The 14,256-nt window shown below is 43.8% G+C and overlaps 1 protein-coding gene across 1 annotated transcript in view; it reads right to left on the minus strand.

Annotated features, from left to right (window-relative positions):
- LOC121572068 (potassium voltage-gated channel subfamily KQT member 4) overlaps nt 1–14,256 on the minus strand; it is a 101,792-nt gene that overhangs the window by 20,243 nt on the left and 67,293 nt on the right. The window contains exons 2-9 of the mRNA XM_041883944.2: nt 11,072–11,162; nt 5,926–6,052; nt 5,361–5,536; nt 4,607–4,732; nt 4,076–4,186; nt 3,887–3,982; nt 3,669–3,757; nt 1,127–1,252 (exon numbers count right to left, since the gene is read on the minus strand). Of these exons, the coding sequence (XP_041739878.1) occupies nt 1,127–1,252; nt 3,669–3,757; nt 3,887–3,982; nt 4,076–4,186; nt 4,607–4,732; nt 5,361–5,536; nt 5,926–6,052; nt 11,072–11,162 (942 nt within the window). The remainder of the gene's footprint in view (nt 1–1,126; nt 1,253–3,668; nt 3,758–3,886; nt 3,983–4,075; nt 4,187–4,606; nt 4,733–5,360; nt 5,537–5,925; nt 6,053–11,071; nt 11,163–14,256) is intronic.

Below are 14,256 nucleotides of genomic sequence, written 5' to 3' on the forward strand. Positions count from 1 at the left end.
ATTAAAAAATGGGAAGAATATGGCACCACAACAAACCTGCCAAGAGAGGGCCGCCCACCAAAACTCACAGACCAGGCAAGTACGACATTAATCAGAGGCAACAAAGAGACCAAAGATAACCCTGAAGGAGCTGCAAAGCTCCACAGCGGAGATTAGAGTATCTGTCCATAGGACCACTTTAAGCCGTACACTCCACAGAGCTGGGCTTTACAGAAGAGTGGCCAGAAAAAAAGCCATTGCTTAAAGAAAAAAATAAGCAAACACGTTTGGTGTTCTCCAAAAGGCATGTGGGAGACTCCCCAAACATATGGAAGAACGTACTCTGGTCAGATGAGACTAAAATTGAGCTTTTTGACCATCAAGGAAAACGCTATGTCTGGCACAAACCCAACACCTCTCATCACCCTAAGAACACCATCCCCACAGTGAAGCATGGTGGTGGCAGCATCATGCTGTGGATATGTTTTTGCATTGGCAGGGACTGGGAAACTGGGAACCTGGTCAGAATTGAAGGAATGATGGATGGCGCTAAATACAGGGAAATTCTTGAGGGAAACCGGTTTCAGTCTTCCAGAGATTTGAGACTAAGACGGAGGTTCACCTTCCAGCAGGACAATGACCCTAAGCATACTGCTAAAGCAACACTTGAGTGGTTTAAGGGGAAACATTTAAATGTCTTGGAATGGCCTAGTCAAAGGCCAGACCTCAATCCAATTGAGAATCTGTGGTATGACTTAAAGATTGCTGTACACCAGCAGATCTCATCCAACTTGAAGGAGCTGGAGCAGTTTTGCCTTGCAGAATGGGCAAAAATCCCAGTGGCTAGATGTGCCAAGCTTATTAATTGCTGCAAAAGGTGGCTCTACAAAGTATTGACTTATGCATGCTCAAGGTCTGTTTTTTTGTCTTATTTCACAAGAAAAAATATTTTGCATCTTCAAAGTGGTAGGCATGTTGTGTAAATCAAATGATACAAACCCCCAAAAAATCTATTTTAATTCCAGGTTGTAAGGCAACAAAATAGGAAAAATGCCAAGGGGGTGAATACTTTCGCAAGCCACTGTATATATCAGTCTGTCGTATATCTCTCTGTGTGTGTGTGTGTGTGTGTGTAGTACATGCGTACCTGTCCCCTGACAGGTAGGGGGAGCTGTAGGGCCGTAGCCCGGACAGCAGGGTGTGGTGGGAGTTGTGAAGGACCTTCTTGGCACTACGCCGTCGCTGAAGGTGACTGAACAGTAGAGTCAGTTCTCTGACCCCATGTGCACAAAAAACAAAAACAAAAGAAAGAAACGACAAAACAACAACTTATAAAAAGGATGTCAAATCAAGGGTCAAAACATTAAAAAGAGGGGGATCATTTATATGTAATTCATCAAAATGAAGTCTGAGAAATATTGATGGCGCCATCAACACACTTTTGTTACTGGACACAGAGCTAAGAGGCAAAAATGGCAAATGTAAATCATGAAAGCCCCCCTCTTTTTAAACAAACAAAATTAGTCAAATTAATATGTAAATACTTACATAAAATAGGAGAATACAATCTTAAGAAATGAACAGATAAACAATGGAGAAACGTGCAGAACTTAAAAAGGGAGAATGAAAATGAATGAAAGTGCACCCCACCATTTTAGATCAGGAGGATAGAATGCCCACGGTCACCACTGGTAAAACCAACTCAATTGCTGGGATATTGATCATTTTTGTACATGTGTGTATGTTCATGTGTGTGTGTGTGTGTGTCAAGTTTACATACACTTAGGTTGGAGTCATTAAAAATCATTTTTCAACCACTCCACACATTTCTTGTTAACAAACTATAGTTTTGGCAAGTCGGTTAGGACATCTACTTTGTGCATGACACAAGTAATTTTTCCAACAATTGTTTACAGACAGATTATTTCACTTATAATTCACTGTATCACAATTCCAGTGGGTCAGAAGTTTACATACACTAAGTTGACTTAGTGCCTTTAAACAGCTTGGAAATTTCCAGAAAATGGCTTTAGAAGCTTCTGATAGGCTAATTGACATCATTTGAGTCAATTGGAGGTGTACCTGTGGATGTATCTCAAGGCCTACATTCAAACTCAGTGCCTCTTTGCTTGACATCATGGGAAAATCAAAAGAAATCAGCCAAGACCTCAGAAAAGAAATTGTAGACCTCCACAAGTCTGGTTCATCCTTGGGAGCAATTTCCAAACGCCTGAAGGTACCGCGTTCATCTGTACAAACAATAGTATGCAAGTATAAACCCCATGGGACCACGCAGCCGTCATACCACTCAGGAAGGAGACGAGTTCTGTCTCCTAGAGATGAACGTACTTTGGTGCGAAAAGTGCAAATCAATCCCAGAACAACAGCAAAGGACCTTGTGAAGATGCTGGAGGAAACGGGTACAAAAGTATCTATATCCACAGTAAAACGAGTCCTATATCGACATAACCTGAAAGGCCGCTCAGCAAGGAAGAAGCCACTGCTCCAAAACCGCCATAAATAAGCCAGACTACGGTTTGCAACTGCACATGGGGACAAAGATCGTACTTTTTGGAGAATGTCCTCTGGTCTGATGAAACAAAAATAGAACTGTTTGGCCATAATGACCATCGTTATGTTTGGAGGAGAAAGGAGGATGCTTGCAAGCCGAAGAACACCATCCCAACCGTGAAGCACGGGGGTGGCAGCATAATGCTGTGGGGGTGCTTTGCTGCATGAGGGACTGGTGCACTTCACAAAATAGATGGCATCATGAGGAAGGAAAATGATGTGGATATATTGAAGCAACATCTCAAGACATCAGTCAGGAAGTTAAAACTTGGTCGCAAATGGGTCTTCCAAATGGACAATGACCCCAGGCATACTTCCGAAGTTGTGGCAAAATGGCTTAAGGACAACAAAGTCAAGGTATTGGAGTGGCCATCACAAAGCCCTGACCTCAATCCTATAGAACATTTGTGGGCAGAACTGAAAAAGCATGTGCGAGCAAGGTGGCCTACAAACCTGACTCAGTTACACCAGCTCTGTCAGGAGGAATGGGCCAAAATTCACCCAACTTATTGTGGGAAGCTTGTGGAAGGCTACCCAAAATGTTTGACCCAAATTAAACAATTTAAAGGCAACGCTATGAAATACTAATTTAGTGTATGTAAACTTCTGACCCACTGGGAATGTGATGAAAGAAATAAAAGCTGAAATAAATCATTCTCTCTACTATTATTCTGACATTTCACATTCTTAAAATAAAGTGGTGATCCTAAATGACCTAAGACAGGGCATTTTACTAGGATTAAATGTCAGGAAATGTGAAAAACTTAGTTTAAATGTATTTGGCTAAGGTGTTTGTAAACTTCTGACTTCAACTGTAGGTGCAAGTTACATTTAGGTTCTCTTCCTAGATCCTATAATTCATCTGTACAGCCTGTCCTAATCTCCCTATAATGCTCTCTCAATGTTCAAGCAGTGTCAGCTGGCTTTCAAAACCACATTATTTTAGGATAGGTGAGACACGCTTGCTACTCCAAGTCACACCTAAGTCAAATCTACCTGTACAAACATGTTGTCCTTTTAATTTCACGTGCATTGGGGATGGTTAAATCCATGGGTCGACCAGCAGCAACACATAACCACCCAACGGCGGCATTATTGGAGAGGAGGGGAGTACCTACCTGAAGGATGGAAGCATGCTGTCATAGAAGTACCATGTGGCTGTCAGGTAGGAGTGCTGAGCATCAGTAGAGTACAGACGCCACGCAGCCTGGAACACATACACACCTTCAGCCACTAAAGAAAAATTATTCAATCTTACAGGAATTTGTTGCTGGGTTCAGTTGTCATGACCTAGTCTGTTGATTGAGTGGATGCTACCTGAGCTATATGAGGTCACCTGTATAAGGTTGGCAGCAGGAGTCCTCCTCTTCTCAAAGTGCTTCTGTCTGTGCTGCTCCTGCACCTTCAGGGCAAAGCCTGACCCCAGGATACCCTGAGAGAGGGGTCAGAGGGAGGGCCAAAGGCATGAGCTCCGATTGGCTGGGAGGGGAACTGACAGTGATGTGGACCAATGAGAGAGACTCACGGCAGGAAGGGCGAAGAAGGACACACCCAGGAGCGCGAAGCCGGCAGCTAGGAGCCGCCCCAACCAGGTGCGGGGTGTCTTGTCACCATAGCCAATGGTGGTGAGAGTTATCTGGGTGTAGAAACCCCCACACACACACACACACACACACACACACAGAGTGTGAGAAGAAGTCTTCTGGTGGTAAATACTATAGAGAGCTATACTAGTAAAACAGAAACGGTCTTGATTTAGATTACTGCATGGTACTAGAGAGACCTTATTGTCTATTGGTGAGTCTCATCCTAGATCTGGAGTAAGGGAATTTCATACCCAAGTCAGTGGGTCTCTGTGTGTCAAATCAAATCAAATGTTATTTGTCACATGCTTCGTAAACAACAGGTGTAGACTAACTGAAATGCGTACGGGTCCTTTTCCAACAATAGCAGGCTGCTATCCACTGCAACGCCATCTTTCGTGTGTGTGTGTGTGTGTGTGTGTGTGTGTGTGTGTGTGAGTGAGTGAGAGAGTGAGTGAGTATGTGGTACTGACCGTTCCCCACCAGAGGGAGTCTGCGTAGGTGTTGAACTCTGTGTTGACGTCCTTCTCTGCCAGGTAAACCAGGAAGGAGGCAAAGATCAGGACCAGGAAACCAATGTACCACGCTGTAATGAGCTCCTGAGACAGAGAAAGGGGGAGTGGGGTAGTTATTATCATAATATCATCAAAACCATAATCAATTAACATCAATCAATATATGCCAAACATTAAAGAGCCAACCCATCATCATCACCTGACAACACTACAATCATCATCATCATCTCATCACCTGACAATACTATAATCATCATCATCTGACAATACTATAATCATCATCATCATCATCACCTGAAAACACTATAATCATCACCTGACAATACAATAATAACCATCACCTGAAAACACTATAATCATCACCACCTGACAACACTATAATCATCAACATCACCTGAAAAAACTAAATCATCATCATCATCAATGGACAACACTATAATCATCATCACCTGACATCACCGTGTGTGTGTGTGTGTGTGTGTGTGTGTGTGGGGTATATTTGGCTGTTACTTTTTCAGAGTTCAGCCTAATTACCAGTCTAAGGGGGATATAGTTTGAGGTCAGTGACCCCAACCTTTCAGTATGTGTACAGTATCTGTGGGTGTCTTGTGGTGGTCATAAAGTCTAACTCCCACCCTCATTTTCCTTTGACCACATATCACTAATACTAGTCGTTTCATCATCCACTGTGTGTGTTGGTGTGTGTGCCCACCTTGCTGTGGGCGTAGACCACAGAGCCCAGTAGTTTCCAGGTGCCTCCTCGTCTGTCCATGCGTACCATCCGGAGGATCTGGAGGAACCGCATGCTGCGCAGGGCAGAGGTGGCAAAGATGTTCCCCTGGGTGCCCGCTGCGATCACCGCCAACGACGCCACAAACACTATGAAGTCTATGGAGGGAAGAGGGGGGGAGAAAGGGGGGGGGGTGAAAGAGTAGATGGGGAGAAGGGGGGGGGGGGGGAAAGAGTAGAGGGGGAGAAAGGAGAAAGAGAGGAGAGCGAGAGGGGGGTGAGAGAAAGAGAGAGATGCACATTGCACATCCAGTACACACACTCAGTCCCAGTAAACTCAGGCACATATCAATAGATCATTAACTATGCATTAGCTATTGCTCTTGGGAAACAATGTATGTCATGTTGTCTCTGGCTGGAGCAGCCTGCTACTTCTAATCATCAATTAAATGCAATCAATCAACCAACCTCATGTATCAAAATGCACATTGTAAGTGCACATACACATTTTCTTGTAGGTAAACAGACACACACACACAGTGTCTTGCCTATGACACAGAAGGGTTTTCTGGCGAAGCGTAGTCTCCCCTGCCATCCTCTGTAGCGACAGCAGCAGCCGGACGCCCAAACCCTCACAACGTATTCCAGACCAAACACCACGATCATCACAAACTCCTGTAGGGGGAGACAGAGAGAGAACACCCCGATCATCACAAACTCCTGTAGGGGGAGACAGAGAGAGAACACCCCGATCATCACAAACTCCTGTAGGGGGAGACAGAGAGAGAACACCCCGATCATCACAAACTCCTGTAGGGGGAGACAGAGAGAGAACACAGAGAGAGGATTAAGGTCTGGGGAGTTTCCTGACCATGGACCCAAAATGTCGATGTTTTCTTCCCCGAGCCACTTAGTTATCACTTTTGCCTTATGGCAAGTTGCTCCATCATGCTGGAAAAGGCATTGTTCGTCACCAAACTATTCTTGGATGGTTGGGAGAAGTTGCTCTCGGAGGATGTGTACCATTCTTTATTCATGGCTGTGTTCTTAAGCAAAATTGTGAGTGAGCCCACTCCCTTGGCTGAGAAGCAACCCCACACATGAATGGTCTCAGGATGCTTTACTGTTGGCATGACACAGGACTGATGGTCGCGCTCACCTTGTCTTCTCCGGACAAGCTTTTTTCCGGAAGCCCCAAACAATCGGAAAGGGGATTCATCAGAGAAAATGACTTTACCCCAGTCCTCAGAAGTCCAATCCCTGTACCTTTTGCAGAATATCAGTCTGTCCCTGATGTTTTTCCTGGAGAGAAGTGGCTTCCTCGCTGCCCTTCTTGACACCAGGCCATCCTCCAAAAGTCTTTGCCTCACTGTGCGTGCAGATGCACTCACACCTGACTGCTGCCATTCCTGAGCAAGCTCTGCACTGGTGGTGCCCCAATACCGCAGCTGAATCAACTTTAGGAGACGGTCCTGACGCTTGCTGGACTTTCTTGGGTGCCCTGAAGCCATCTTCACAACAATTGAACCTCTGTCCTTGAAGTTCTTGATGATCCGATAAATGGTTGATTTAGGTGCAATCTTACTAGCAGCAATATCCTTGCCTGTGAAGCCCTTTTTGTGCAAAGCAATTATGACGGCATGTGTTTTCTTGCAGGTAACCATGGTTAACAGAGGAAGAACAATGATTTCAAGAACCACCCTCCTTTTAAAGCTTCCAGTCTGTTATTCTAACTCAATCAGCATGACAGAGTGTCCTCGTCAACACTCTCACCTGTGTTAACAAGAGAATCACAGACATGATGTCAGCTGGTCTTTTTGTGGCAGGGCTGAAATGCAGTGGAAATGTTTTTTTGGGATTAAGTTTATTTTCATGGCAAATAGGGACTTTGCAATTAATTGCAATTCATCTGATCACTCTTCATTACATTGTGGAGTATATGCAAATTGCCATCATAAAAACTGAGGCAGCAGACTTTGTGAAAATTAATATTTGTGTCATTCTCAAAACTTTTGACCACGGAAAGTATTCATACCCCTTGACTTTATTCATATTTTGTTACGTTACAGCCTTATTCTAAAACAAACAAAAAATTAAATCCTCAATCTATACCCAATACCCCATAATGACAAAGCAAAAACAGGTTCAGAAATGTTTGCTAAAAAAGACACACACATACATACATACATACATACATATATATATATACATACACATATACATACATACATACACACACACACACACACACATACATACATACATACATATATATATACACACACTCATTTTTCAACCACTCCACAAATTTCTTGTTAACAAACTATAGTTTTGGCAAGTCGGTTAGGACATCTACTTTGTGCATGACACAAGTAATTTTTCCAACAATTGTTTACACACAGATTATTTCACTTATAATTCACTGTATCACAATTCCAGTGGGTCAGAAGTTTACATACACTAAGTCGACTGTGCCTTTAAACAGCTTGAAAAATTCCAGAAAGTGTGTCATGGCTTTAGAAGCTTCTGATAGGCTAATTGACATCATTTGAGTCAATTGGAGGTGTACCTGTGGATGTATCTCAAGGCCTACCTTCAAAGTCAGTGCCTCTTTGCTTGACATAATTGGAAAATCAAAAGAAATCAGCCAAGACCTCAGAAAAAAAAATTGTAGACCTCCACAAGTCTGGTTCATCCTTGGGAGCAATTTCCAAACGCCTCAAGGTACCACGTTCATCTGTACAAACAATAGTGGCAGCATCATGCTGTGGGGGTGCTTTGCTGCAGGAGGGACTGGTGCACTTCACAAAATAGATGGCATCATGAGGAAGGAAAATTCTGTGGATATATTGAAGCAACATCTCAAGACATCAGTCAGGAAGTTAAAGCTTGGTCGCAAATGGGTCTTCCAAATGGATAATGACCCCAAGCATACTTCCAAAGTTGTGGCAAAATGGCTTAAGGACAACAAAGTCAAGGTATTGGAGTGGCCATCACAACGCCCTGACCTCAATCCTATAGAACACTTGTGGGCAGAACTGAAAAAGCGTGTGTGAGCAAGGAGGCCTACAAACCTGACTCAGTTACAACAGCTCTGTCAGGAGGAATGGGCCAAAATTCACCCAACTTATTGTGGGAAGCTTGTGGAAGGCTACCCGAAACGTTTGACCCAAGTTAAACAATTTAAAGGCAATGCTACCAAATACTAATTGAGTGTATGTAAACTTCTGACCCACTGGGAATGTGATGAAATAAATAAAAGCTTAAATAAATCATTCTTTCTACTATTATTCTGAAATTTCACATTCTTAAAATAATGTGGTGATCCTAACTGACCTAAAACAGGGATTTTTTACTAGGATTAAATGTCAGGAATTGTGAAAAACTGAGTTTCAATGTATTTGGCTAAGGTGTATGTAAACTTCTGACTTCAACTGTATATACACACACACACACAGAGCCTTTTTATTATATATATGATCATTATACAGTGCATTCAGAAAGCATTCGGACCCCTGGTCTTTTTCCACATTTTATTACATTACAGCCTTATTCTAAAATTGATTAAATCGTTTTTTTCCCCCCTCATCAATCTACACACAATACCCCATAATGACAAAGCAAAAATAGGTTTTTAGAAATTTTATCAAATGTATACTAAATTAAATACTGAAATTACACATTTACATAAGTATACAGACCATTTACTCAGTACTTTGTTGAAGCACCTTTGGAAGTGATTACAGTCTTCTTCGGTATGAGGCTAAAAGCTTGGCATACCTATATTTGGGGAGTTTCTCCCATTCTTCTCTGCAGATCCTCTCAAGCTCTGTCAGGTTGAATGGGGAGCGTTTCTGCACAGCTATTTCCAGGTCTCTCCAGAGGATGTTAGATCGGGGTCAAGTCCGGGCTCTGGCTGGGCCACTCAAGGAAATTCAGAGACTTGTCCCGAACCCACTCCTGCGTTGTCTTGGTTGTGTGCTTAGGGTTGTTTTCTTTTTGGAAGGTGAACCTTCGCCCCAGTCTGAGGTCCTGAGTGCTCTGGAGCAGGTTTTCATCAAGGATCTCTCTGTACTTTGCACCCTTCATCTTTCCCTCGATCCTGACTAGTCTCCCAGTCCCTGCCACTGAAAAACATCCCCACAGCATTATGCTTCCACCACCATGGTTCACCGTAGGGATGGTAACAGGTTCCCTCCAGACCGACGCTTGGCATTCAGGCCAAAGAGTTCAATCTTGGTTTCATCAGACAAGAGAATCTTGTTTCTCATGGTCAGAGTCCTTTAGGTGCCTTCTGGCAAGGTCCAAGTGGGCTGTCATGTGTCTTTTACTGAGGAGTGGCTTCCGTCTGGCCACTCTACCATAAAGGCCTGATTGGTGGAGTGCTGCAGAGATGATTGTCCTTCTGGAAGGTTCTCCCATCTCCACACAGGAACTCTGGAGCTCTGTCAGAGTGACCATCGGGTTCTTGGTCACCTTCCTGACCCAAGGCCCTTCTCCCCCGATTGCTCAGTTTGGCCGGGTGGCCTGCTCTTGGTGGCTCCAAACTTCTTCCATTTAAGAATGATGGAGGCCACTGTGTTCTTGGGGACGTTTAATGCTGCAGAAATTGTTTGGTACCCTTCCCCAGATCTGTGCCTTCGTCACAATCCTGTCTCGGAGCTCTACGGACAATTCCTTCGACCTCATGGCTTGGTTTTTGCTCTGCCATGCACTGTCAACTGTGGGACCTTATATAGACAGGTGTGTCCCTTTCCAAATCATGTCCAATCAATTGAATTTACCACAGGTGGACACCAATGAAGTTGTAGAAACATCTCAAGGATGATAAATGGGAACAGGATGCACCGGAGCTCAATTTCAAGTCTTACACTGCCGTTCCTCCGGAACACACACACACACTCAGCGGCAGGCGTGACGGGACGCAGAATCAGACACTGTAGGTCTTCCCCGGTATGATTGTGTAAACACACTTCAAATTCAGTACACACACAGTCCAGATAATAATTTATAATACTTTAGCTAAGCTTAATTGAGCTTGCCTGGCGCAATGGAACCAATAGAACAGTCCCAAAACTACAAACCCCGCCCATCTGGCACTCCAGGCAGGCTAGAGTAAACGCTCAAAGTATTTGAAAGATTTCAAATAGTACTTGAACCGAGGTGTGAAAAATTGTGTTACAGTATATGGTTTATATAGTTGGTCCTAAACTACTTACGAGCAAATCCTTTACAATTCTAGGGTAGATAAAGGGAGTGGAAGATTCAGTGGGTTAACCAGTGTTTACACTGGAACAGTATATCATCAACCTACCTAGGTTCCAGTCTGCCTCTGCTTTAACCAACCTGGCATTGTCTTGCTAAACAAGGCATTGATATAGTGATGTTGAAAGCAAAACCAGACAAGTACTCAGGCTAACACATTATTGGATTTAGACTCGTGTTGAGGTGGGTTGGCACTTGGCAGGGGCAATTTGCACTGTTAGTTGATCACAAAAAGAGAGTTAGTGTATCGATGATCTGAGCGTGTATGTATCAAGCCTCTCAGAGTAGAAGTGCTGATCTGCCCATGTAATCTTATTCAAAAGGCTAAACTGATCCCAAATCAGCCCTCCTACTCTGAGATGCTTGGTACATCTGGCCCCTGGAGCTGGGTGTATGGTGGAGGGGAGGAGACCGGGGCTGAGGGCTTACCAGGATGAAGAGGCCTTCGTTGGCTATCTTTTGATGGTCTGGTATGGTGGAGAACACAGACAGAACCAGACAGCTGAACACCAGCAGGAAACTGTAACACACACACAGACAAAGAGACAGGTCAACATACACTCTAGACATGGCCAAATGCTTGGACTGACACAAAAATAGAGATTAGGCAGACAAGTGTTTATATGCTGAGAGAGGGAGAAACAGACCATGGCTATAAAATATAAATCGGTTTTCTCTAGTATAGATTATTAAAGTGAGTGTGCGGAACAATGGACACTGGTCACTTCTGTGGGAATGTCACACATTCATCCAGCCTTGCATTGTGACCACAGTAGATGTATTTGATAATTACAGTTATGGTGATGTACTCAGCACAACATGTCTGGCATGCCAGTTTTGAAAACTGAGTGGACACAGATTACAATGCCAGTACTTGGGAACACCCAGTGTTCTTTGAGAGTTGGAGCATTGCCGGGTGCCGTTGCCCCAACTACATTCCAGGTGATCCCAGTGGAGGGTTCTCTGACCCTCTCTTTCCCTCCTTATCACACACACTGGTCCATGTGAGCACAGTAGGATTAGCCAGGTGGCAGCTGCTGTTGCTATTGGGATAGAGGCCAGGTCTCACAGTATGCTGCTGGGGTAGAGGCCAGGTCTCACAGTATGAGAACACCTCTCACAACGCCCAACAGTCTCCAGCTCACAATCACACACGTTCTCCATCACACACACTCCCCCTCTCTCTCGCTTTCACAAACATTCTCCCTAATCTCTGGTGAGAGCTAACGAAGGCCATGACCACTAAAACCCCCTATTACGACAACCACAGTCTAACCACAAAGATAAACTACTTTTGAATGGAGCAATCACACTGAGTGGATATGGATGGTTCATCACTGAAGGAATGATAATCACACTGGATAGTGTTTAAAGGAATGTGAGCCAGCAAAGCCATAACTGTGATAATGTTTGGTCTGTTGGACAACAAGGGTGATGGAAACACTGCAATGAATGACAAAGAGTGACTTTAGGGGTGCGTGCTCAGTCCCCTCCTGTACTCCATGTTCACCCATGACTGCATGGCCAGGCACGACTCCAACACCATCATTAAGTTTGCCGACGACACAACAGTGGTAGGCCTGATCACCGACAACGATGAGACAGCCTATAGGGAGGAGGTCAGAGACCTGGCCGTGTGGTGCCAGGATAACAACCTCTCCCTCAACGTGATCAAGACAAAGGACATGATTATGGACTACAGGGATAAAAAGACGACTGAGCATGCCCCCATTCTCATCGACGGGGCTGTAGTGGAACAGGTTGAGAGCTTCAAGTTCCTTGGTGTCCACATCACCAACAAACTATCATGGTCCAAACACACCAAGACAGTCGTGAAGAGGGCACGACAAAGCCTATTCCCCCTCAGGAGACTGAAAAGATTTGGCATGGGTCCTCAGATCCTCAAAAAGTTATACAGCTGCACCATTGAGAGCATCCTGACTGGTTGCATCACCACCTGGTATGGCAACTGCTCGGCCTCTGACCGCAAGGCACTACAGAGGGTAGTGCGTACGGCCCAGTACATCACTGGGGCCAAGCTTCCTGACATTCAGGACGTCTATACCAGGCGGTGTCAGAGGAAGGCCCTAAAAATTGTCAAAGACTCCAGCCACCCTAGTCATAGACTGTTCTCTCTGCTACCGCATGGTAAGCGCTACCGGAGCGCCAAGTCTAGGTCCAAAAGGCTTCTCAACAGCTTCTACCCCCAAGCCATAAGACTCCTGAACAGCTAATCATGGCTACCCAGACTAATTTGCACTGCCCCCCCATCACACCCCATCCCCCTTGTTTACGCTGCTGCTACTCTGTTTATTATTTATGCATAGTCACTTTAACTCTACCTACATGTATATATTACCTCAATGAATAGGACGTAATTCAAAAGTTGATAACTTCTTCCTTAGTTTTTAAAAACTTTTAAAATACTTTTTCTTTACAAAACTGCATTGTTGGTTAAGGGCTTGTAAGTAAGCATTTCACTGTAATGTCTACACCTGTTGTATTCAGCGCATGTGGCAAATAAAATGATTGATTTGATTCTATAAATGACTTTATAATGTTGGTGAGTAAGATTTCCACTGTATTCATTATATGTGGCAATGCCAAAAGTGTGCGAAGCTGTCATCAAGGCAAAAGGTGGCTATTTGAAGAATCTCAAATATAAAATATATTTTGATTTGTTTAACACTTTTTTGGTTACTACATGATTCCATGTGTTATTTCATACAATGTAGAAAATAGCAAAACTAAAGAAAAACCCTTGAATGAGTAGGTGTGTCCAAACTGTTGACTGATACTGTATGTCATAGAGATATGACAGATCCTCCGGTCAGTTCAGATGGTCAGTAGGGAGCAATATGTCAACCAGGGAGGGAATACACCAGGGGCCATATGTATCAGGCATCTCTGAGGAGTTCTGATCTAGGATCTGCACCCTCCCCGTCAATGTAATCTTATTCATTGTGATCTAAAAGGCTAAACTGATACTAGGTTTTATTGTTTTAATAGAGTATTGTCCACCTCCACCCCTGGGTTATATTGTACCAATAGGGCACATAAGCAAGGATTGGAAAAGAGACAAATGTCTACAGATCTAAAGAAATCCAGTCAGTCCCTAAAATCTAGAACCACTTGAAATAAAGATTTAATCTCAGAACAACAAACTGACTGACTAACCAGAAAGCACAGCACAGTAACACAGTGAAGGAGTGACCTCTTCATCTGAGGACTCGGAGTGACTTTCCATACTGTGTTGTTGTTTTACGCGACAACACAGTAGTGTTTAAATGTGTTTTATGTGTTTTTGTTTTTGCTGCATTATAGTTGTTTTCCAGACAGAGTTTGACAGTGTAACCAGAGGCGTGGGCAGAGCTTAATGTCTGAGTATGAATGTATGAATGAATAAACAGACTACTATTGCTGTGTGTGCCTGCGTGCCTTGCCTGATCAAACACTTCTGAGAATCTATTAATAGGACGTAATTCAAAAAAGTTGATAACTTCTTGTGAATATGATCCGGTGGGTGCAAAGTCTCATACCACATGTTATTCTAGAGCGTCAAACCACAAGCCACATGCCTGCCCCATGTCGCAACAGCAGCCACCACTGTGCCG

The sequence above is a fragment of the Coregonus clupeaformis genome, chromosome 8, assembly GCF_020615455.1.
Source record: "Coregonus clupeaformis isolate EN_2021a chromosome 8, ASM2061545v1, whole genome shotgun sequence".
In the NCBI taxonomy this organism is placed as follows: domain Eukaryota; kingdom Metazoa; phylum Chordata; class Actinopteri; order Salmoniformes; family Salmonidae; genus Coregonus; species Coregonus clupeaformis.